Source organism: Pistacia vera, unplaced genomic scaffold (genome assembly GCF_008641045.1).
Source record: "Pistacia vera cultivar Batoury unplaced genomic scaffold, PisVer_v2 Contig656, whole genome shotgun sequence".
Classification (NCBI taxonomy): Eukaryota; Viridiplantae; Streptophyta; class Magnoliopsida; order Sapindales; family Anacardiaceae; genus Pistacia; species Pistacia vera.
Window position 1 is genome coordinate 295,798 of NW_022196508.1, and position 23,698 is coordinate 319,495.

Below are 23,698 nucleotides of genomic sequence, written 5' to 3' on the forward strand. Positions count from 1 at the left end.
AAGTAAAGCTTTATCAACACAAAGTCACAACTTTTAAAAAGCATATTCAGAAGTCAGAACATTTTTATTACTTTGATGCATAGCTCTTTATCAGAAAATTCAATTTTATTAAATAAAAAATTCAGATTCATGAAGAACAAATTGAACATATATTTATATAGTAAGTCACTTCTTAAAAGTGAAAACCAAAGTTTCCAACATATTTTTCACAGATTAAAGTTGGAGAAAGAACACAGAAACAACATATAAATGAAAATTCAGGCTTCCCCCAAATAACTATCTTACAGAAAACATAACAGAAAATTCACGACAATTTTATTAGACTAATCTCAATTAGCCTTATGGAGGAGGGCTGAATACGTATCCAGTTCTTGGATTAGTGTTTGGCCCAGTTGGTTTGTAATCCATCAGCTCAATTAACTCTCTTGATTCACCTCCAATTTCAGCTTCCTATTCATGAATAAAATGTCAAAAACAAAGATAAAAAAAATTAAATTAAATTAAATTTATTAAAAAATAGAAAGAAAAAAAAAAACCTGGAATTCAACAGTGGAATCTCCGAAATCAACAGTCTCCATCAGCAGTCTACCAAATCCTGAAAATTGACTCTAAGAGAGTAAGAGCCAAGAACAAAAAAACAAAAAACAACAAAAACAAAAACAAAAGAACAAATCTTTGGAAGCAAAAACAAAGTCTTTTTTTTCAGTACCAAGAGAGAAGCAGAGAGCGAGAAGCAGTGAAAGAAGAAGAACCCTCGAAAAGCAAAGCCGACCCATCATCTGTTCGTCAATTCCAGACAGTGGGTAGAGCTTATTTTGCTTTTATAGAAGCTAAAAAATAGAGAACAGCTTTCAGCTTCCTGCTTTTGGCGTTCTTGGAAAGCGTTTTTAGCTTCAGATCCAATAAAGAGACTTAAATGGACAGATTGATGGTGATGGCAAGCAACACGCTCTGCACTTAAATTTTGCCAACCAAAGAGACACTAATCGAGTGTATAAACAAGAAGTATTTATACCACTCTTTTTAGTCAAATCCTGAAGGAAGGGTGGAACCAGGAAACTGCTTCTCTTTGTTGCCAAAAAACTTTTTTTTTTTGGGGGGGGTTTTGGCAAGCTGTTTAAACTTAATTTTCGATGATGTCAATGCGGGAGATTGAGAATCTTGTTTAAATATTTTTTTTTTAATTTGTTTTTCACTTCTTTTTTTTTTTTTTTTTTTATTTGTCAACATTTTATGGAACGTACACGAGCTGCAGGCTGGCAAGAAATTGTGCTTTTTATATAGGTTTTTTTTTTTTTTAATGTATTTTCCTACAGCTAATTGGAGAATTTATATAATATAGTTTTTATTAAATTATCATCAATAGATATGGTAAAATGATAAATTGAGTTTTCATATTATCTGAAAATAATTTTTTTTTTGTTAACTGAAGTATTGAGTTAACTTGCGTGCACTCGACTATTTTTCAGAGAAAATTATCCTACAACAACCTACCATCACGACCCACATAAATCATGAGTATATGTACTACTTTTGTGTGTAACAGAAAATCGAACTTGAACTATTTAATAATGGAGAAATGTATAAGGAAAATGTCTTTTTGTGCTTGGTAGAGCCATGGATAGAGATTTATTCAAAGAAAATATTTTTATTTTATTTATGTCAATTCTTTATGTAATTAATTGCTTTTATAATAGTTTAGCAGATAATTTTTTTTTGTTTATTTTAACTTATAATTCCTGAATTTTATATATTTTTAAAATTTTAAATGCATCCGTAATTTGCTCAAAATTTGAGGAATTTTTTTGATGATAGGGGGATAAAGTATTCAATGCCAATAGCACATATTTTTGGAAGTTGACTTATATAAATGTATTAAATTCTTGAAATATGATAAGTAATTAATTTATTAGCTCCTATTATAATGTATAAAATATTTTATCAAATGTCAACTAAGCTCTTTACATATGAAGCAAGTTTGAAAAATAAAATATTTCTTTAATGTTGTAGAGTTTCTATTAAATTCTTCCCATTTTCAAGATAAATTTGCTAGCTGTCTATTATCATATCTTATAATAATATTTATCTTTGGTATTGTTTATCCTTAACAAACTTTCAAAAAAAAAAAAAATAGTAAAATAATTTTCTCTAGAAAAAATATATCTCAAACCATACAATACTTCTCTTTTATTGCAGGATCATGTTAATGCTTTAAGTTAACTATCTCTGGGTGACCGAGTGGTTACATAGAGATTCTTAAATGTATTATTCAAGAGGTCTTAAATTCGAGTCCCTCTTCAATTGCTAATAGGAGTAGCTATTGAAACTTTTATCCGACCGATAGTTTTAAGGTTCCAGGAGATTAGTTAAAGTGTACGTAAGCTAGTGTAGACACCACCGGTCATAAAAAAAAATGCTTTTAAGTTTTTTTTTTTTTTTTTTTACATCGGGATAACAACAATTTCATTAATGACAAGGGCTAAAAGTCTTTGATAGGTGTTAGAATGTTAGCAACCAAACCTAAGGGACTTAATTGGTCTTTGATAAAGTATGCATAAAATAATTAAAGCAAGCGTGTTCATGCACGTGAAAGTTGAAGAATGGCCGCCATGTGATTTTCTGAACCAAAACCATCACACATGATGCACCAACCTTTAAACCCAAGACTTTTAAACATTTTCTTAATCTCCGATTAGGATAATTAACCTCATTAATTATAACATTAATTGATAAACAAGGTTTCTATTCGTTGTTCGTATCATAATGTTATCGAGTTATCAATAATCATATAATGTTCTGCTACCGAGTAAAATAGATTGAATCTCTTTGATAGAGAGAAATAAACTATGGGTATTGATTAAATAAATTTATCGGATTAGCATTGTAATCCTACCTACCAGATATATGAAGAGACTTTAAAGAGAGAGAACGATGAATACTGATTAAGAAACGTCATCGAATTAGTAACATAAGACCATTAGGTTTTCGAGATATCTTCTAAGATATGATATTTTTATTGACATGGTAACCAAGTTAGGTCTTTCCCACTGAGACGGCAAGCTGGGAAGTCATGCTTTTTAGGCAAAAAGTTTCAAAGATCTCCACTTAGCTTTGTTTTAAATGGTGAACATATGGAATGTAGATCCACTCAAATTTTTAGGCAGCATGTCACAATGGGATTATTATCTTTTAATGCTAAATGGGTAACAAAGAGATTAGATTATGATTGTCTCACTTACTTTGGATAATCAATACTAAAACCTTCATTAATGACTTGGAAAGAATCTACATCCAACATATAATAATATTTCAGCTCCAAGGTTTGACCTTTTAAGTCACCAATCCCAATGATTTTTTTAGATTACTCTGTGGTGTTAAATTTAGGCAAACCCTATAAAAAGTTGCAATAAACTATACATTGGGTTCCAGAGAGATTTCACCCCAGAAAAAACAAAATTGAAGTGCATGCAAGCTGGAACACCTTTAAAAAAAAAAAAATTCACCTTAAACCACGACTCATCCGCTCAGGGGCGGATTCAGCCACTTTGGCCCACCCTCAATTTTTTTTTTTAAATATTAATATGTATAATTTATATTTTTTGACCCATCCTAACAAAAATATTAATGGATAAAAGTATTAATATATAATTAATTTTTACTTTGACCCACCCTAACAGAAATTTCTGGATCCATCACTGCATCCGCTTATTCTTTAACATTAGTCAATTCAAACCTCCGTTTAGTTTTACCCAAGTTTCATCTGTGTCAGGAATAGATATCTCAAGTTCTTGTCTATAAGTAGTGACCATTACCTGGTCATGGATGGCATGATAGATCAGGTAGATTCGGGTCCATAAGCAATTCGTTATGACTCGGTTCCCTTAACTTGCTTATGAGTTGTCGACTCATTCTTCAATAAGCAAAAGGTCAGAGCTTAGGTCTCCTTCCATTTCTTGCAAGTTTACAATTTCATGTTCTATGTCACTCACCGATGGGGGGGTTCTTTCACCCTTCCCTCATGGTATTACTTCACTATCGGTTCTCAAGGAGTATAGAGCTTTGCAAAGTTTAATTATGATAGTACATTGTTTTGTTAGCCATAAAGATAAATATTTACATAAATAATTTAAAAATAACTTCTCTAATCATAAAATTATGTGAACTTTTGCCCTGAACTTACATGAATTTGAGTTTGGGGGTGTTTGTCTGAGCTTATGAAAATTAGTTTATAAGCAACAACTGTTTATAAGCAGGAGCGGATCCAGCCCCTTTGAGGGTAGGCCTACCCTCATATTTAAAAAAAAAAAAAAATTACTAATAAATATGTCCACAAAAAATTGCTATTAATATATATACCCAAGCCTACCTTTAGATTTTTTAAAAATGAGAATTATTATACATATATCCATATATCTAAGCCCACAAAAAAAACTTGTTATTAATATATATATTTCAAGTCTGCATCGTATTAAAAGTTTAAAAATCTCTCTACTTTTTTTCTCCACGGGTCTACTTGTTTTTTATGATTTTATCCTCAAAATTCTTTACTCTCTCATTCTCTTTTCCATGCTATTCGCTCTTAAAACTTTTAAAGACTAAAATTGTTGGAATTTTCACTACTCAAGGTATCACAATTAACTGTTTTCTGTTTTATCAGTTTTAGGGGTGTGTGTGTGTTGTTCATTTCAATTCAATTTATTTTTGGATTGAATCATGCTTGTTTTTTAAGAGGTTTTTTATTCTAATTTGAGGAAAAAAGACATTGATCTTGTGAGTTTATTTTGTGTTTTATGTCTAAGAATGAACATACTTTCTCAAATTAAAACCTTAACTATATTTTAAAGGAGTTATTTTTCATCCTTTTGCCACCACTTTCTTATATTTCAGACATCACCATATAACTGCTTAAAATTATTAAAGAAATTTGAGTTACTATCTATGTTTATACTAATAATTTTTTTTTTTAATTAATTCATATTAAAAGTCAACGCAACGTTAATTTGATTTAAGTTTTAGTTGACTAAAGCTTAGGCTATATCTGATCAAAATCATAAAAATTTATATTATAATATTTGGAAGCCAAAAATAATAAAATAAAAGAAGGTTTTACTCGAGGTTTACTCAAAATTTTGCTTCTTGTAGATTTATTCAAATAGGAAAGTATTGTGTTATTGTATTCTTTTCTCTTGTATTTTTGATATTGTATTATTATTTTTTTGCTTAAAGTTTGGTGATTTTTTAAAGTTTTACTAGTTTTTTGGCAAATAATGGTGGAGCCACGAAGGCTCCCCTTCAGCAAAAATCCTGGATCTGCCACTGCTTATAAGCTAATATAAGCATTTGAAATTTTAAGCAATTACGTGTTTGGTTAAAGTATTTATAAGTGATTGATAAGTAGCTGACGTGTTTGGTAAAATGTGGCTTATAAATACATTTTATTATAAAATAACTAAAAGGGTACTACATTAAACAAGGGTATACTATGAAATTTTAAAATTAAACAAGGATAATGTGGTAATATAATTAGTCAAATTAGCTTATAAGCAAAGTACTTATAAGCTAAAAAAAACAAAATTTACCTCTCCCTCAACTTATTATTATTATTATTATTTTTTGTTTATAAGCTCAAAAAAGTTATAAACAAATATGTCAGCTTAATTTTAGAGTTTATAAGCTAGTTTGACCAGCTTATAAGCTTAGATAAACACTCCTTTAAGGGGGTATTTGTTTGAGCTTATGAAAATTAACTTATAAGCAATCAGTGCTTATAAGCTAATTTTAGCTTATAAGTATTTAAAATTTTAAGCAATTAAATGTTTGGTTAAAGTACTTATAAGTAACTGATAAGTAATTGGCGTGTTTGGTAAAATGTGGCTTATAAGTATATTTTATTATAAAATGACTAAAAAGTATACTAAATTAAATAAGGGCATACTATGAAATTTTAAAATTAAATAAAGATAATGTGGTAATATACTTAATCAAACTAACTTATAAACAGAGTGCTTATAAGCAAAAAAAGAAACAAAAGTAACTCCCCCAACTTATATTTTTTGACTTATAAGCTCAAAAAAGTTATAAACAAACAGGTCAACTTAATTTTAGAGCTTATAAGTTAGTTTAACCAGCTTATAAGCTTAGATAAACACCCCCTAAAATGATTTTGCTTTTAGTTTCCGGCATTGAGAATCAAAGAAGTAAATAACTAAATACTATACAACACAATTTAAGGGTTTGGCAATGTTTGAACTAACAAGTGGACATGATGAATGTCAAAATCAAAAATTTGTTGGGAGATCTGAAATCTTGTGGCTGCAATTCAACAAGGCCTACCTTGAACAAAATTGACTCAATATCCAAATCATATGACTCAAATTAATCAACAGCAAATATGATGCAAAAAGAGAAAAAGATTTCCCTTCCATGAAGGGCAAAAAGACAAAAGGAAAAGGAGAGAAAGGTAGGCCAGAGAGCAGTCCAAATCAAGAGGTATCACATGCTTTGGGTCCCATAACCAGCTCATGGCTCACAAAAATACCCACCAAACTTCTGTCATTAATAACACAAAATATCTCCATAATTTTTGTAAAGAAGTGTATCATATTATCTGTATATATATCTAATAATATCATATTGTCTCTGCGTTTATATTCGAGTTTTACAATATTCAGATGATGTAATATATTGATATAATAAGTTCACAACCATTTTTGTCAATTAACTTTCTAAGGCATAAAATGGTTATACTATTTTCTTCCTCATATGATTAGTTTTGCTTTCTTTAAGTATGACTTGGTTAGAGGAAAACAAAAGGGAAAAACAAGAAAAGAAAGCGACAAAAAAGATGAAAAGGAGAAAGCGACAAAAAGATGAAAAGGAGAACTTTTTATGATCAGCTTTCCACCTTTTGGTGCTAGTTGTCTGTGTATGGTGTGAAAAGAAAGGCACTAGGCCTTTTGTGATGAGAATTTAAGTTTATCTGCAAAGTGTAGGGCCTGCTAAAACTTTTTTTTTTTTTTCCTGTCTTTTCAACTAGCCCTGACCACATCCTCTTCTCTCCATCTTTAATGCCTCCAATTCCCATCCATATTTATTCATTTCAACCTGGACACAATGATATTCACTGTTTTGGCTTCATTCAATTTGATTTAACTGCATGCTTGGATTTCTTTTTTTCTCTTTTTCAAAAATAGACAAACAACAATCTTCAATCCTATCGCCTAATGTTGTTTGCATATTCTGCAGAAAGATTCAATTTTGTTACAGCTGCTGGGTAACATACCAGGAAACTTGACATAATTGAGTTAAAATTCTTTCAGAAGACTGAAATACCAATAAGAAGTCGAATTTCATTCCCAAATTTATTTTAGTACACCTGGGATTTATAGTACACAAGCTCACGCTGATCTAGCTCTCACTATTTCATATATAAATATGTACATGAACTCGCAAACCATCTAATGGAAAACAAAAAGCACCTGGTTGTCCTGGCACCAAACAGAAACGAGAAAAAAATCGGTTACCACTTCAGCTAAGCTCTCTTTTCTAACGGAGATACGAAAGGTTCAGAGAATACTAAGCAGTGTTCCTCTCGGCTTTACTGCTTGGACAGTTGATTTCATATAAGAGGATGGTGAATGTATATGACTTCAGCTGTGTGCAAAATTTGAGTGGATTTGTATGTATAAGTCGAACACCACCAAGATGCTTGCACCACTTCAACCAATTACAAGTTGATCACCTACCTAATTACGAGCTCTCCTGGAAATTGAGTGACCTAGATAATGCAGCTGGATTGGCTTGTAAGACCGGAGAGGTTTCAGCTACATGATTCTTTTCATCGCCCTTTGGTTGGAATGCCTTAAAGAGTCCTCCCCCACCAATGGAATCAGTCTTGTCATTCTTAATCCCCAGCGTTCTCCATATAGAGCTTTTTGCAGCTTCGCCCGGATCATCAATCCTCAGTGTTTTTGGAATCCAAAGGCATTTCTCAGCATTATTTTCTTTTTGTGGCTCCTCCTCCCTAGAGTTGCTTGATTTTACCATGTTCTCATCCCTTGAATGCTTTCCTAAAGTTGGAGAGTTAGGACCTGAGCCGGGGGTTCTTGGAGGAGATGGTTGAGGAATCCAAGGGATGTTCCAAGTGGCAGGCATTGTACAACCCCAGTAAGCTGCTGCAGGGTAGAATGGCATGGGAAAGCCTGGAGGACAGAACGCAGGTGGGGGAACTGGAGAGGTCCACTGAGCTGAAGTCCATGGGTAAGGCCATGGAGCCCCGGGATAACATGGCATTTGAGGTGGGAAGCCACCATTTGGCATAGCTGCCTCTTGTGGCGCAATTTTGGCTGCCTCATCTTTTGAATTTGAAACTGTCACTGAAGATCCATTTGAATGAGTATCCCCATTTTCTCCACCTCTATAAGTAAGTTGAATTCTTAATTCTTCTGGTTTATGAAAGCCGTTTTGTGAGCAATTTCTCATCGTTTTATCAGCAATGTTTAAAACAGAAGCCATTGATTCACAAAGTGGTGTGTCTGAGCCGAACGTGAGTACAGTACCGTTAGTTTTCAATGCAGGATGGTGGACTCCGTTCGGAACATCAGTTCGACCATTTTGCATCGCTTCGGACACAGTTATGTGACGGTAGTGGGTTGCTGAGTTCTTGTTCTTTCTACGACCAGCACCTACAGGTACATTTCTCATTGTCCCACCAGCTGTCCAGTATCTCTGGCAGTTCTTGCAGAAGTGTCGTGGCTGGTTCACATTGTAATTGTTGTAGTAGCAGAACTTGGTGTCCATACTATTACAACGTGGGCATGGAAGAATCTTGTCAGGTTTCTTCAACGTCTTATCTTGTGAAGTGCTAGGCTCACTATGTTCTTCTTCTGTCTTCAAAGTTTCTGAAGTAGTGTTCTCCTTCTCATCAGATGGTGTTTTATGGTTCTCACTCATCTCTGCAGTTGCACCTGGATTCGAAGACTCGTCAGAATTCATTGGTGGGGATCCATCTTCCTGTTTAGTCTCAGTAGGCTTCTCACCCGATATATCCTGAATTTATCATAACTTCCATTAGTCAAGATAACCATCAAAACCAGATTTTTAACAAGCACTAAAAAGGAAACAATAAATATCAGAAAATTTCCGGACCAACTGCATTTGGCTTTCAACTTTCATGTTGGAGGGAGTGAATTAGTTCAACCCAAACCCCTAACCCGTACAAACAAACTGACATACAACATTGAAACTAGGAAACCATGTTGTCATTCTAATTCATCTCAACAAAAGGCTTACATCAACTCTTTGGAGTCAACAAGAAGTCCATGTGACAAATTTCAAAATGATGTCATAGCACAACTAACTATAAGCATATACTAGAAATCGGATAGGAAGTGGGGAGGATGAAACAGCAATAAATTAGTTGGACCTTTCAGTGAGGATCTATAAAATACTGATTCATCCAATTATCAATATCTAAACTCAAACTACCTAGCAAGTAGCTAAGTTCTCATCAACCTCCACTCAACATAACTCATGGAAGAAGAAAATACCAAGCTTTGCATATATTCATTGAGCCAAAAATCAGAAAGCAGTCTGCAATTACCAATTTCACAAGAGAACTTAAATCCCAAACTTTGTGAGGAAAAATTAATTTATTTTCCTCACAAAGTAAAAGCAGAAACAATACGTTAAAACAACCCAGGACTCGAAACGAATTAAATGGCCAAAAATCAACCATGATAAAGCAGTAAATTAGCAAGTGACTAGCTGAAATTATAACCTAAACCAACCAAAAAAAAAAAAAATCAAGGCAAATATATCTCAAATTTCAATCCAACTGAAACCCACATAAATCAACAAAACCAAACCAAGATCGACCTACTTGCTATTTTCAACTCAAAAACAAAGGGTCACTCTCAAAACAAAAAATAAAATAAAATAAAAAAATCTCAGCTCAAATCTCATACCTTTTCACACTCCATCTCTTCTCCATCCGCACAATCTCTGTTCTTCTCCTCCTCCAGCGACGAATTCACCGAACAAGCCGGACCCTGGTCAACACTCTCATCAGCAGAACACCACCCAGTAGGAGCTGCTGCTGACGACACCTCAGGCAGAGGTATCGTCCTCCCAAAGAGCTTGATCCCCTGGTCTTTCGGCTCCGCCATTCCCCAAAAGATAAAACCCTAAACAATAAATAAATAAATAAAACCTCTAAAACGGTGAGTTTTAGGAAGGTGGTGATGCTGTAAGAAGAAATATAGAAAGTGTTTTTATTATTTTTGTTTCCTGCTGCTGTTGTTGTTGTTGTAAGTGCAAGTAAAAGAGAGAGATCTGAAGAGACCTGACACGATGTGTTGTGTGTGTTTTTGAGAGCTGTGTTGTGTTCTGACGACTGGTTTTTTTCTTTTTCTGTGTTGCTGTTGTTTAGTCTCGTAGATTCTACGTTTTTTATCCGTTTAATCAGCCATCACTGCCACGTCATCAATGTTCAAGCGTTCTCAGCCACAAGTTTCCTTTGTGGCCGTAAACATATCTTTCTATTCTTTCCTCTTTTTGATTCTCTTTTCCTTTCTTTTCCACATTTCCACGTCACCATTTTTTGCCTTTTTACTTTTCCGTTTCAATTCGTTCCTCGCTTACCTAAATCTCTCAAATCATCGCCACCCTTTTTCGTGTTCCTATTAAGAATTTTTTTTTTTTTTTTGTCTTCACATAGTATTTGATAATGCCAATTAATAGGGGTGTTAAAAAAAATACAAAAACCAAATTAAACCAATAACTAAATTGGTAACCAAATCGAAAAAATAATTTGGTTATTATTTAAAAAATCAATTAACTGAAACCAGTTTATATATATATATATATAATAATAATCTTAATCCATGAATTTGCACAATTTCTTTTATTGTTTTTCATTGGAACTTATTTAGTTATTTTATTATGAACGTTTTATTTTGTTTAATTTCGGACTTTTATTTATATCAATTTTTAATATTTTGTTAGTTGTGGTCAATGGATATGTATGAATATTTAATTTTTATTTGGATATGTATTGTTGATGTTTATAATTTAATTTAGGAAAAATTAAAAAAAAAAAGTTTTATCTAATAAAAAGGGGAAAACTGATTAATCGATTTTTTCAAAGTGGTTAACCGGTTTTTCGGTTAACAAAAAAACCAGTTTTTCCCCCAAACTGGTTCGATTTTGGTTCAGGAATATTCCTGAACGAAAAAACCGGTTTGGTTCAAGAAAGCAGTTTAACCGCTTTTGAACACCCCAACCAATTAGTGTTCTTTTTTGTGAACTCAACAATCAATCAATTCTGTTTGATGTAGTTACGAAAATCTTTGTAAAATTTTTTAACTAATAGCCTTTTCCTTTTTATCGGTAAACTATTTGCGGGATATTTATATTTTCGTTTTCTAGGTTTAGATTATGTTGCACTTTGCCCTGATATTATACGATATGAACGCTTCAATCTTGTTTGGATGATGAATTTAAAAAAAAAAAGGTTTATGTTATATTTATGTTTATGCTAGTTTTATTTTGAATTTTTTTGTATATTAATAGAATGTCATATTAAACCTTATGGTGTTTAAGAAAGTAGGTCAACAACACTAACCTCAGTCATCTAACAAGATTAAAGTATTTATATAACAGACTATTGGGGCAAAGTGTAAGAAGAAAGTCCTAATATTCTCCATTATTAGTGGATCGTTAAAACTTAAGTTATTATGAGTTAATAAATATTTACTTGATTGCCATGTTGTCGTTTACTTTCAATACCTAAAACTTAAAGAGTAAGAGAAATTTATGTTATTTCATAATTTTCAAGGAAGTTTTTGTTATTTAATCAAATCTTAATCGATTAATTTCATCTACTTGTGACTTTACTTTAGTTGGGTTTTTATGCGGTGGATAATGAGAGTTGTCCCATTGCTTCACTTTCCTTCTCTTATCAATATCATTTTCTCTGGCTATGAAAATGACTCTTTCCGTAAAGTCCATTTTGCAATTGGTATGTCAATTTAGCCAATAAATGCGTGTTTCTTTTAGTTGATTCAGTATAGAAGATAAGGGCAATACGACGGTATGTTAGTTTGATGATGTTATCATGTTAACGATTACAATTAGACGTTGTTAGGTTAACGATTACAATTATTTTATGATGTTTTAATGGTCGATTTGTCAATCATTAAAAAGATCGAATAGTTATTTTTTGTGTGTAAACATCATTTATCATCCTAATAACATTACCAAATAAATGAGATTAAAAGTAGTATTATAATGAAAAAATTAATTAAAATGATGAATAAGTTTAATTTTTTTTTATTATTATTATTTATTTTAAGGTTTTATGAAAGTTTTATAGCTTAAATGTGCATGAGAAACACACCTTATAAATTATATAGTTATATAATCCACTTATTAGATTAAGATCATATTTTTAAATTCAAAACTTTTGATATATAACCTAAAAAACAATCCCTTAGGGGGCATTTGGTTGGAGGTTATGTGGGATTACTGGGGTAATGTCATTTTATATTACTTGATTATCATGTTTGGTTGTTAAGTAATATAAGATATCGGTAATCTTCAAATACCAATAATGGTTACTATTGGTAATATCGGAGGTAATCTGATTACCTCCATTTTTTTAGGTATTCTGAGATTACCAGTGTTATCTTTTTTGTTACAATTTTATCCCTTGTTAATAAAAATTTTGGATAATAATACTCCTACTTTAAAACAAATTTCATTAATATCCTATTTCAATTTTACCCTTGTTTAATTAAAATTTTGGATAATAATGCCCTTATATTTAAAATAATTTACAGACCACCACTGCCACCAGCCACCACCACCACTGACGACAGCGGGCCAACCACCATGGGCCACTGCCGGAAAATCACCGGAGTCCCTAAAAAAGAACGAGATTCGGTGGGAGACTCCAGGAAGCTTCGATATTATCGTTTCTAGCCATATTGGTGTTCGAAAACGGCCATATCAGGCTAGATTTGACCATTAACGGCCAGATCCCTGGCCATTAACAGCCAGATCCCTAACCATTAATGGCCAGGTCTGGGCGAATCTGGCTTGATATGGCCAGAAACGGCCATATCGGAGCCTCTTGGTCACGGTGAGGTACTTCAGGGGATTTTCGGAGACTTCCGCCGGTGGTTTGCGGTGGTGGCATGAGGTGGAGGTGATTTCATCATAAATTAAAGTTTTATATAAGCAGGGGTGTTTTAGCTAAATCTGAAATATTGAGGGTTAAAAGAATTATTCAAAAATTAATAATAAAAATAATATTATATTAATATTTAAAAGGGAGACAATTTAGTGATTTAAATAACATACCCACCAATTTATTCCCCATAACCAAAAATATTAATATAACATGCCCACCAACTAACCAAACACATTTTCTTAAAGATTCCCAGTAATCTTCCAAGGTAATCTATCTTTCCAGTAATCTAATATTCCCAGTAATCTAACATTCATGAACCAAACGCCCCCTTATAGTTATATTATTATATAAAAAAATTGACTAAATTATTTCAATATTACCAATAATCATATTATTTAAAAAAAAAATACTAAATAACAAACTTCCTTGTGGTTGGATGGTAGATCATTGGGTTTCAATAGACTTGAAGATCTTGTGTTTGATTCATCAGGGGAGTGACCATCTACCACATTTATGACTTTATCTGGTTCATTGGGTTTGTAAAGTATTTAATGGGTCTCGAGGACTAAGCATGTCCTGAGTTTGGCTTATAGTGAACCTCGAGGAAAGCAGGGCTAGAAAAAAATTCTAAATTCAAAATAATATTTTTATAATAGTATCCTAAAGAAAACAATTTGACATTCATGGAGCCTACAAGATATCGAGACTTTTTCAATACCTTATTTTTGACCTTAATTTGGAGAAAAACAAAATTACAATAAAAAATAGGAAACAAAATTATCCGATGTTTTGCCGAGTATTTGAGAGTTCACATCTCCACGGGCGGAGAAACCAATTTCACTACAATAAAGTTAAGCCAACTAGACGTCCACATCGGCATCTAATGTCAAGTGCATCACGTGAGGTAGGGCCCACCTATTCCATGTCAGAGACAAATTCTAGGGAGGCCCCACCACCAAAAAGTAAAGTGAAAAAGAGAACCCTCTCACGCCAACCACTCTAAAGTCTAATCTTAATCCCGGCAAATGGCGTCGTCACACGTGTCCCATCACTTACACGTGTGAAGCATCTCCCCTCAAAGTCCAAAAGAATCTACTTCTCGTGGCTGAGCTTTTCCCTCCGTAGATGTAGATTTGATTCTGCTGTCGACACGTGTACCGACAGAAAAGTTGGTTTGTTTCTGGTTTTTTACTCGTGTAAGCTCCTGATTAGCTGTCGTTAATTAAATGATAAACACGTAATCAAAGAAATATCTATATTTTAATCTAGGATGATGGCACATTGACACGTATAAAAGGTCACTTTTTCTCCTTTTTTTAATATTTAAATAATTTCCGTTTTGGATTTTTGCACACGCGAGAAAGTTGTGATTTGTGACCTGTGATGGAACATTATTATTAATTAATAATTAATAATTGTTGATTAACTTTTAATTAATGATAAAATTTAAGAATACCCATTGAAGCTTGCCGGCCGGTTTTATTATGTTGAATTGAATTAGACTTTAATTTTTTAAATTCGATAGATTATGTAAAATATTACCGGAATTTAGACTTGAATTTAATTAGTTATACCTAATTCCATATAATTATGTGGTTTAAGATTGTTTTTTTTTTTAATAACTAAGGCATCCGAACACAAATTTTCAACCGAGCTCGCCTAATTCTTAATGTGACAGAACACACTAATTAAGGTAATTACACAGATGTAATAAGCGTCTCTCTTGCAAATCGACATTAAACCTCTAGGCATAATTAACTCTAATAACTAATGAATTTGTCTGAGTTTTTTATTTTATGAGATCATAACCTTATTAAAGTAGGTATTTATATGAGGTGTATGATTTTTTTTTATATCTAAAAAAGAGAAAATTTATGATAAATGATCAATTTTCTTATAATTTTGAAATTAAAAATGAGTCGATGGCATATTATCAAATAATTTTTTTTTTTTAATAAATTTATACTTTTGGGATTCTTCTATTGGGCCTTTTTGGCCCAATTGTAGATTTCCATTTTCCTATTTGGGCCAACATCACAAAAATAAGCCCACATCATAACTACTATCTTCTAACCCTTGTCTTTATTAAAGAAAATAAAAGAAAAAAACCTTCAATTTAGCATATCAAATTCAATCATCAAGATTATGTTGGTGATATTAGTTTTACCCTAATCAAAACTCACAAAATATAATCAAGATTGAATATACGTTGTTACACACCATCGTTCCAAGCTAATATAATATAAATCAAACTTTATTTACTATTTCAATTATCTCAGTTCGAAATTTTAATATAACTAGTAAACATTTTTGATATAACTTAAGTTGATTGATCAAGATTTAACAATGCATTTAATCAAGTTAAAAAGAAGGGTAATGCTATGGGTACTAACGAATTTTACTAACCAGTGTACTAACTTAAAGCATAGTACGGGTACCATGCGCATAGTACGAGTACTATGTGTGATTTTAACAAAGGTTAGTACACTGGTTAGTAAAATTCGTTAGTACGCATAGTATTATTCTAAAAAGAATGCTAATAAAAACAAAGAATTGCATTAACATTTTCAAGCTAAATCAAGCATGCCTCATTCCTCAAGGGTGGTCTATACTCTATACTCTATTGTCAAAATGGTTTTATGGGTTTGACAATTTGGGGGCTTAGATGCAAATTTCTAAAGCTAGCATAATTACTAGCAATAATCTAGCATGCTTTTCAAAATATTAGTTGGTGGCTAATTTCAAAAGGAGAGTTTAATGGATTGACTTCTTTTTAGTCCACATTAATTGTGTTTCCTATGCAAAATTACATGTTAAGGAATGGTGCTCAAGTCTCTAATCCCACATCGTTTAATTGATATGAAAAATTGTGGAATATAAAGAAGGTGAAAATCACTATTCTGTAATCGAGAGAAGGTAAGTTTTGTTAACGTTGGTTTTTGGATGGGCCTTGGTCAACTGTAATTGGACGAGAACGGAGTTGCTCAAATTGTGAGTTTGTATTGAATGAAAAGACGAGCGTGGACTTGAGGATGGAGCTTTAGTACTTACAAAATGAGTAAACAAGCCTTAACAAGGGGACAACAAGGGTCTTTGTTGGCGTGTCCCTTGCGATACTCAAGTTAGTACTACATATCTCACTAGGGTATTTCAGTATTTGAATTATACCCATAGAACATCGTATAAGAGGTACATATGTCGTTATTAGGTTGTGACCTTCAATGCTAAATTCCCAATCAGAGCAGGACCATTGTGTTTGTTCATTCCAAACTCATAGACTATCATTTCTGTTAAAGACCTTTTAAAATTTAGTGTAAGACTCTCTAGCGAAAGACATCCGTCATATGAGGATTTGGATAGATAATCCTGTAACAAGTGTTAAAACTAAACTAAAGCTTTCTTAGACAACGTAATAAACTGGCAAATCCTTCGTATTTGAGAATTTAAGTCTATGGAGACTTTGAAGGAGAAGATTAAGGAGTAAAGGTTGATTAAGACATATTTCCTGCCTTTGAAATATGGCATTCAATTTCTTTTCTTATGAAGTAATAGACCTCTCCAAGGACTTGAAAAAGTAGTCGAAACTCAATATATTATTAATATTATTGTTGAATTAAAAGAATGAAAACACAAGAAAATTGAAAAAATGAAAGTGCCAAAAACTCTGAGTTTACTTTTAGTCGATGATCTATAATCACATTATTGGTTGAACCACTTTAATTAGTCTTATAGTAAAGACAAAAGCGATTTGATTTTTAAATTTGTTTTTCGTTTTTTAAGTGGAGAAATCAAAGTGGTAGTCGCTTTCTTCACTCTCTTTCTCACCATTAATCTCTTCCATTAGAATCTTATTCAATACATTTGAGAGATTTATTATTATTATTATTATTATTATTATTATTATTATTATTATTGGGGTGACTGAGCTAGTTACGTGCATCTTGATTAATCCCTCAAGCCGTAAAGTTAATGACCAAGTAAACCCTCTAATGACCATCTTTATTAGTAACCGAGGGGATTCAAACTCAAAACTTCTTGAGTAATATATTCAAGAGTCCCTATTGCTTAATCCGACCACCTACGGATAATTATATATTATTTTTATTTGTCTTCATTTTATGCTTATTTAATGAATTATAATAAAATATCCTCTCAACATCGAGATTAATATATACATATAGATAGATAGATTGTTTGTATATTAAGTCCCAGTTAAAATGTCTTATACATAAATTAAAATCATGTTGTCAATATAAAAATATTAACTCAAATTTTCATTGGGTTTGTTTGCTTGCAAAGAAGGAAATCGGCTAATAAGTTGGAAGAGAAAGTTTTTAATGCGATAGTATACATACATCTCTCCGATCACAATAATTTTTAATAGACAAACACATTGTATAGGGATTATACAATCTATAAATCTCCTAATTATATTAGTTACAGATTACACAATATACTGACATAATTAGAGGATTACATAATATCAAGAATACTCTGAGTATCATAAATATGAAAAAAATAAGAAGATTACAAAATATTCAGGAAATTTCAACAACATGGTATGACTAAATGGATGTATACACACTAATCTCAATAACTTTATAAACATTCGAACATTATAAACCTAAAAGTATGCATGACATCCGACTCCGAGAATTTTTTTTCCCAACTGAACGACGAAGAATCGCATGCTCGACCTCGTTTACGCGTATGAAAACGTGGGAGGTGAAGGATTGACTCTTCGTCTTGGCAAGCATCATGGCGTTGAAACTTGGGAAAAAAAAATATCTTCAAGCGTATAACAATTAAAATTTTCAAACATGTCATAATCTTGATTAATTTAATTCTTGACTAACCAAACACGGTTTTAAATAAGATAAAATTTTAAAGTCAAAAACTTTGCTCATTTTGCCTTTATTTTCTCTTTAACATTTACATTACGCAACTTATCTTAGTTTTTGGCAACAAATTTTAATGGTTTTACAAGCGAAAGCAACAACACCCACATAAAATACTAGAATTGTTCTTTCATCTTTGATTCCATTATTCTACTTCCCTTTATTCCCCTTCACTTTTAATCTAATTTTTTATTTTGAAAATCAAATTTATAAGACCTCCCTGAGATTTGATTAATTGAATAAATTCTCTTAAAGTTTCTAAAAGTTAATAAATGATTAGTGAACCATTGGAAATTACATAATTATCCTTCAACCGTTTATTTTAATACTTAAAATATGACTGTAAATAGATTTCGTTGTTTAATAAACTTTTTGTGGGTTTTGTTATCTAATCGAATCTTAAGGGAATTATTATAATTAACTCGTTGTTAATTAAAAGAGGATCTAATAGATTGGATTACACATTTAACAATTAAATATAAGTTCATAAAGGAATCTTAGATCATGTTGTGATTTTTTTTTTATTAATAATACAACATTTACACGTGTCCCAACACCTCACATGTCCATACTTTTACACAACACAAATTAATTTTTTTTTTTAAATGAGCTGTTCGATCAAGTTACGCATATCTCAATTAATCTTCAAGAAAAGTTATCCCACAGCAACACATCGTTGCAGTCTTCTAAGTAAATCATGGACGCAACTAATGTAACCCAATGAATAACCAAATTTATGATAATTATGATAAAATCCTCTATAAAATATATAAAATCTTTAATAAAAGTTTTATTTAGTTTCCGAGAACTTTGACCACGATTCAAATTGATTGATTTAAAAGGGGTATATGAGATTAAGGGTTTATTTCATTTTTTTCTTATGTGTGATCTCTTAGTATTAAGTTCATCTATTTTGTTTATAAAGTATTTAATATCTCATATCTAGGGGTTTTTATAATTTTATACGATCTTGTTTAACAGATTTTACAAGATTTTTTTTTTTTAATTAGGGGGTTTCTTAATAATTTTTGAATGAAATAAATGGGTTTAATTCGACTCCATCTCACAGAGCGAAAACAAAAAAAGCCCAAAATATTGCATTCTCCTTATTAAACGAAAGATTACCTAAATTTTAATTACATTAGATTTTTAAATCGAATAAGGTTAAAAACAGTGAACTCCCACATGTTTCAAAAACTAACAATGACACCCTCGAAATTAATCACTGATAGTGCATATAAGAACTCAATTAACTTTTATCTGTTAAACCAAATCATCAGAATGATAATATAAAAAGTTAGCTAGTGCATGACATTGTTATAACATTTACTTTTTTTTTTTTTTAATTTCTTTTAAGTGGAAACCGTTAATTGATCACAATTAATAACCTCTTTCAACAAACTTATTATACTCGTGTGATTTCATTAATCTATAAGGGTTCACTTTGTTGGCTCGGTGGGTCAGTATCTGGTAATGGCATAAGTCAATGGGTCCAATAACCTCGAACCGTGAGTGCAAGGTTGATGGTTAAAAGAAATAATGTTACGTCTCTGTTGATAGGCATAGCTTTTGGTTTGGTGGTAAGTGTCCGGTTCTAACATATTTATTATTGAGGCCGGATGAGTTATACTTACCCAAGGTTCGGTAAAATGATAGATTGATATCCAAAAGGTTTCAAAACGATAAACAGATACCTTTTGTTAGTGAAAAGACTAGAATGCCCTTTGAGAAATATTAGTCTATTTTTTTAATTACTTTTAGACCCCTTAAGTTTATTAATTCCATCAAATACCCCCAGAAAAAAGTTTAAAAATTAACAAAAACACCCTCACCCACCCATACTTGCCAGATTCCGACGGCCACCGCCGGTGGTAGCCGGAATTTATCACAATGGTCTACGCCACCACTGTAAATGGCTGGTAATTCACAGATCTGGTCGGAAAAGGCCAGATCTGGCTAGAAACTGATGGCTAAAGAAATGGCCGTCGTTGACTGTCAACGATGGCCAGATCTTTGGCCGTCGCAGTGTTGCTGCCGTCGACGGCTAGATCTGGCCGTTAATCTGGTCGGAAAAGGCCAGATCGATGAATTACTAGCTATTTCCAGTGGTGGCGTAGACCGTTATGACAGATTCCGGCTACCACCGACGGTGGCCACCGGAATCTGGCAAGTATGGGTGGGTGGGGGTGTTTTTGTTAATTTTTAAACTTTTTATAAGGTTATTTGATGGAATTAATAAACTTAAAGGGTTTAAAAATAATTAAAAAAATAGACTAATATTTCTCAAAGGGCATTCTAGTCTTTTCACTAACGAAAGGTTCCTGTTTGTGGTTTTGAAACCTTTTGAGTACCAATCGTCATTTTGCCAAACCTTAGATAGGTGTAAGTCGTTTCCCCTTATTATTGACCTTAGTTTTACAACCTTTAAAGGGTATTGATAATTTTGGTGGTTTCATCTTCTAGCCCTATTAAATATCTTTGTGAGCCCCGCATTAAGTAAAAATTATTGAATTATATTATATTCCAAAAAGACTGTTATCTTCTTCTTGTCAAATCTTTAATAAAGTTCTAAATAATATTAAATTTCAACATTAACAAATTTTGTTTAAAACAAGAACAAAAAATCATGATGGATACGTAAAATATTATTGACGTGAAGAAACTGGTTGCTTATAAACTACCCCTCGATTAAAAAAGAAAGATACGATATTAAAGACATAATCTGATTGCTTATCGGAATTTGTTTGGTTTGGGGTGGGTTTTTTTTTTTTTTTTTTTTTTATGTCAAAATTTATTTGCCTTTGATGTTATTTAGAATTATAGGTATGAAAGTTAAGATAAAATAAGGCTAATATTGGAATAAAGTGTATGTTTAATTTTATTCAATTATTTTAATTTAATATTTGGTGTTTAGAAAAAAAATTGATGGGGGTTAAATAGTAACACTCCATCATGGAAAGAAACCCAAAAATCCAAAAGCCCATGAATGAGCCCATAGAAAAATTTTTCATGCAGCACAAGTGGCTTCTTCATTTCTTGGCGTGTGCGTCTGACCCTCTCCATATAAATTAATCAAAGCCAGCGATCTTTAATCAATAAAAACCAAATTATATGTTAAAAAAAAAAAAAATGTGTTTCTCTTGTCCTCTCTGTTTCTTCATGTTCTCTGAAGCTGGCTTTCTAATATGAGCTTCAAAAGATAAAAGTTGTTTTGATTTGTTTTGATCTGTTTGTGGCCCAGATTGATACCGTTTGTGATAATCCGATTTGAATTGACTTTTGATCTGTTTTCGGGGTTTAATCAACTGGGTGTTCTTGATTTTGGGTGAATTGTATTGGGTTTTGATCAAAAAACGATCTTTGATTTGCGATGGTCTATATGCAGAACTCAATCTCGGTCCGCAACTCCATTGACCAAAGCTTAGAGATGGCGAATTGTGTGAATTCAAGTGATTTTAATCCGAAACCAAGGCAAAAAAAGATACACAGTTCTCCAAATTGTTCAAAAACACCCTCTTGTGAAGGACCAAGGTTTAGATCAGCTGTTGTTGATGTGGTAATTTTGCTAGCTGTTATAACTGCTTGTGGCTTCTTGTTGTTTCCTTATGTTTAGGTTGTAATATTTACATCAATTGAAGTATTTGTTCCTGTGTTTTATCTTGTTAAAGAGGAGGTGATTGGGAACCCGATTATATATGCGTCAATAGGTCTTAGCGTTTGTTGTGTTGCCATAGCTGCTTGGATTGTAATTTTGTGTACAACGAGGAAATGCGGGAACCCTAATTGTAAGGGCTTGAGGAAGGCTGCTGAATTTGATATTCAGTTGGAGACCGAGGAGTGTGTCAAGAATTCTGATGCTTTGGTTAAGGAAAGTGGTGGTGGTGTTAAAAATGGATTGTTTGAGTTGCCTCGCGATCACCATAAAGAATTAGAGGCAGAGCTCAAGAAGATGGCGCCACCTAATGGTCGTGCAGTGCTTATTTTTCGTGCTAGGTGTGGATGTTCTGTTGGGAGATTGGAGGTTCCGGGAACGAAGAAGCATAAAAAAATTAAGAAGTAGGAGTTAAATAAGGGATTGGGATTGGATAGGGAGGGTAATTCAATCGCTACAGGAAATGAAGAGAAGTGTGGCTTTTGCTTCTCTGGTTAGTTGTTTCAGAACTATATAAATTGTTGTTAAATAAAGCTCATCATGGCAATAAGTTGTAACGGATTATATACAGCTGGTTACAGTGGGGAATATAAGAATCTTTTTCTTGCATTTATTTAATCTGATATTTTATGATTATGTACTTCTTTTTAGTTTGTGATGTGGTTTAGATTCTGAATTTTGGGTTTTATTGTTTGTAGTTGTAGTCCATCAAATTCATTTATAGGTTCTTATTGTTCTTAAAGTTAAGATTTATATAATAGGTTCAACTTTTTTGCATAATTTATTCTTGATCTTCTTGGTTGGTGTTTAGTATATTTAAAAATTGGTTCAATACAGACAATAATTGAGAGTAGAAGAAAAGTGAAAAGTTGTATCTTCTTCCTTTTCTTTGGAATTTTTGGGATGAAAAGATTGGTGCTTATATATATATAATTTTTTTTTTTTTTTTGGGTAGGGTATTGTGATTATATTGTTGGTAGATCTCAGAGCTAGATAATGATTTCATTACTGTAATCTATGAAACTCTGGGCATACTTTAGTGTCATTATATGAGATGAAATGTTTGGAGCTTCATTGACTGCTTGAAATTAGTGATGTTTACTGACTTTATGCTGTTAATGATAGAGAATAAAGTTAGTCCTCCATCTTAATTGAATGATGGAGAACAATATGTAATCAAGTGTTAAACAAAACTGAACGTCTGATATGATGATTTTTTACAATGTTAATCTCCATAACATGCTTCCTATTGGATTTTGGTATCATGTTGTTTGAGTTCAAGCATCTATATATCTATCTTCTTTTTTTCCTGCTAAATGATTGGTACTTCATTATTTCTCTTTGTTGAGAATGTATAACTTGTCCATTTGAGAATCTTCTCTCTCTACAAGTTGAAGTTTTTGCATCACTTGCAGCCTTCTTCCCTCACTAGCATAAAATAAATTCATATATGAAGAAATTATAAACTGAATCTATTATGAGGGCAGATTTGGTGTTTATTATTGGCTTTTGGGAAACAACTCTGATGTTCTTCACTCTCCTTTTTGTATTATAAGTTTGTATGACTTGAAATGGATTTCAGTGATTTTACTTATTAAATGTTGCTACACTGGCTAGAACCAGTTCACATGCTTTCTCTTCTGCTTTCTGCATCTACATCCTTCTTCATGTTCAGTTTAGTATATATACCCTTCTGACCCTTTCTGTAATCTACCGTGACTCTGTGAGCTACTATTTTAGGACGAATATAGCAGTGTAGTAGACTGACAAAAAATTTTTATACCTAAATTCGTGTCTTGTTCGATTAAAAAAAAAAAAAAAAGAGTGCATAATTTCTATCTAGGATTATGCTTGAAACCATGTTGTAAATTTGTAATCCAAGCTGGATTTTTCAAATTTCTCTGATCTAGTGGGATTCATCAACTATTTTTTTTTTCTTGTCTACCTTTTCTGGGA

The 23,698-nt window shown here is 32.2% G+C and overlaps 3 protein-coding genes across 3 annotated transcripts; 1 reads left to right on the top strand and 2 right to left on the bottom strand.

Moving 5' to 3' along the window:
- Positions 1-233: 233 nt before the first annotated feature.
- On the bottom strand, positions 234-1,050 carry LOC116112199. The gene is made up of 3 exons (XM_031398373.1): positions 710-1,050; positions 537-595; positions 234-450 (listed from the first exon to the last, which is right to left on the bottom strand). The coding sequence occupies exons 1-3, from the start codon at positions 777-779 to the stop codon at positions 340-342; spliced, it is 240 nt and encodes a 79-aa protein (XP_031254233.1). The 5' UTR covers positions 780-1,050; the 3' UTR covers positions 234-339.
- A 6,279-nt stretch (positions 1,051-7,329) lies between these two features.
- On the bottom strand, positions 7,330-10,303 carry LOC116112079 (cyclic dof factor 2). Its single transcript, XM_031398268.1, has 2 exons — positions 9,966-10,303; positions 7,330-9,048 (listed from the first exon to the last, which is right to left on the bottom strand). The coding sequence occupies exons 1-2, from the start codon at positions 10,164-10,166 to the stop codon at positions 7,750-7,752; spliced, it is 1,500 nt and encodes a 499-aa protein (XP_031254128.1). The 5' UTR covers positions 10,167-10,303; the 3' UTR covers positions 7,330-7,749.
- A 10,870-nt stretch (positions 10,304-21,173) lies between these two features.
- Positions 21,174-22,351, top strand: LOC116112077 (uncharacterized protein At5g19025). The gene is given in 1 exon segment (XM_031398266.1): positions 21,174-22,351. A coding segment is annotated over 1 exon segment (690 nt). The 5' UTR covers positions 21,174-21,460; the 3' UTR covers positions 22,151-22,351.
- Positions 22,352-23,698: the final 1,347 nt, after the last annotated feature.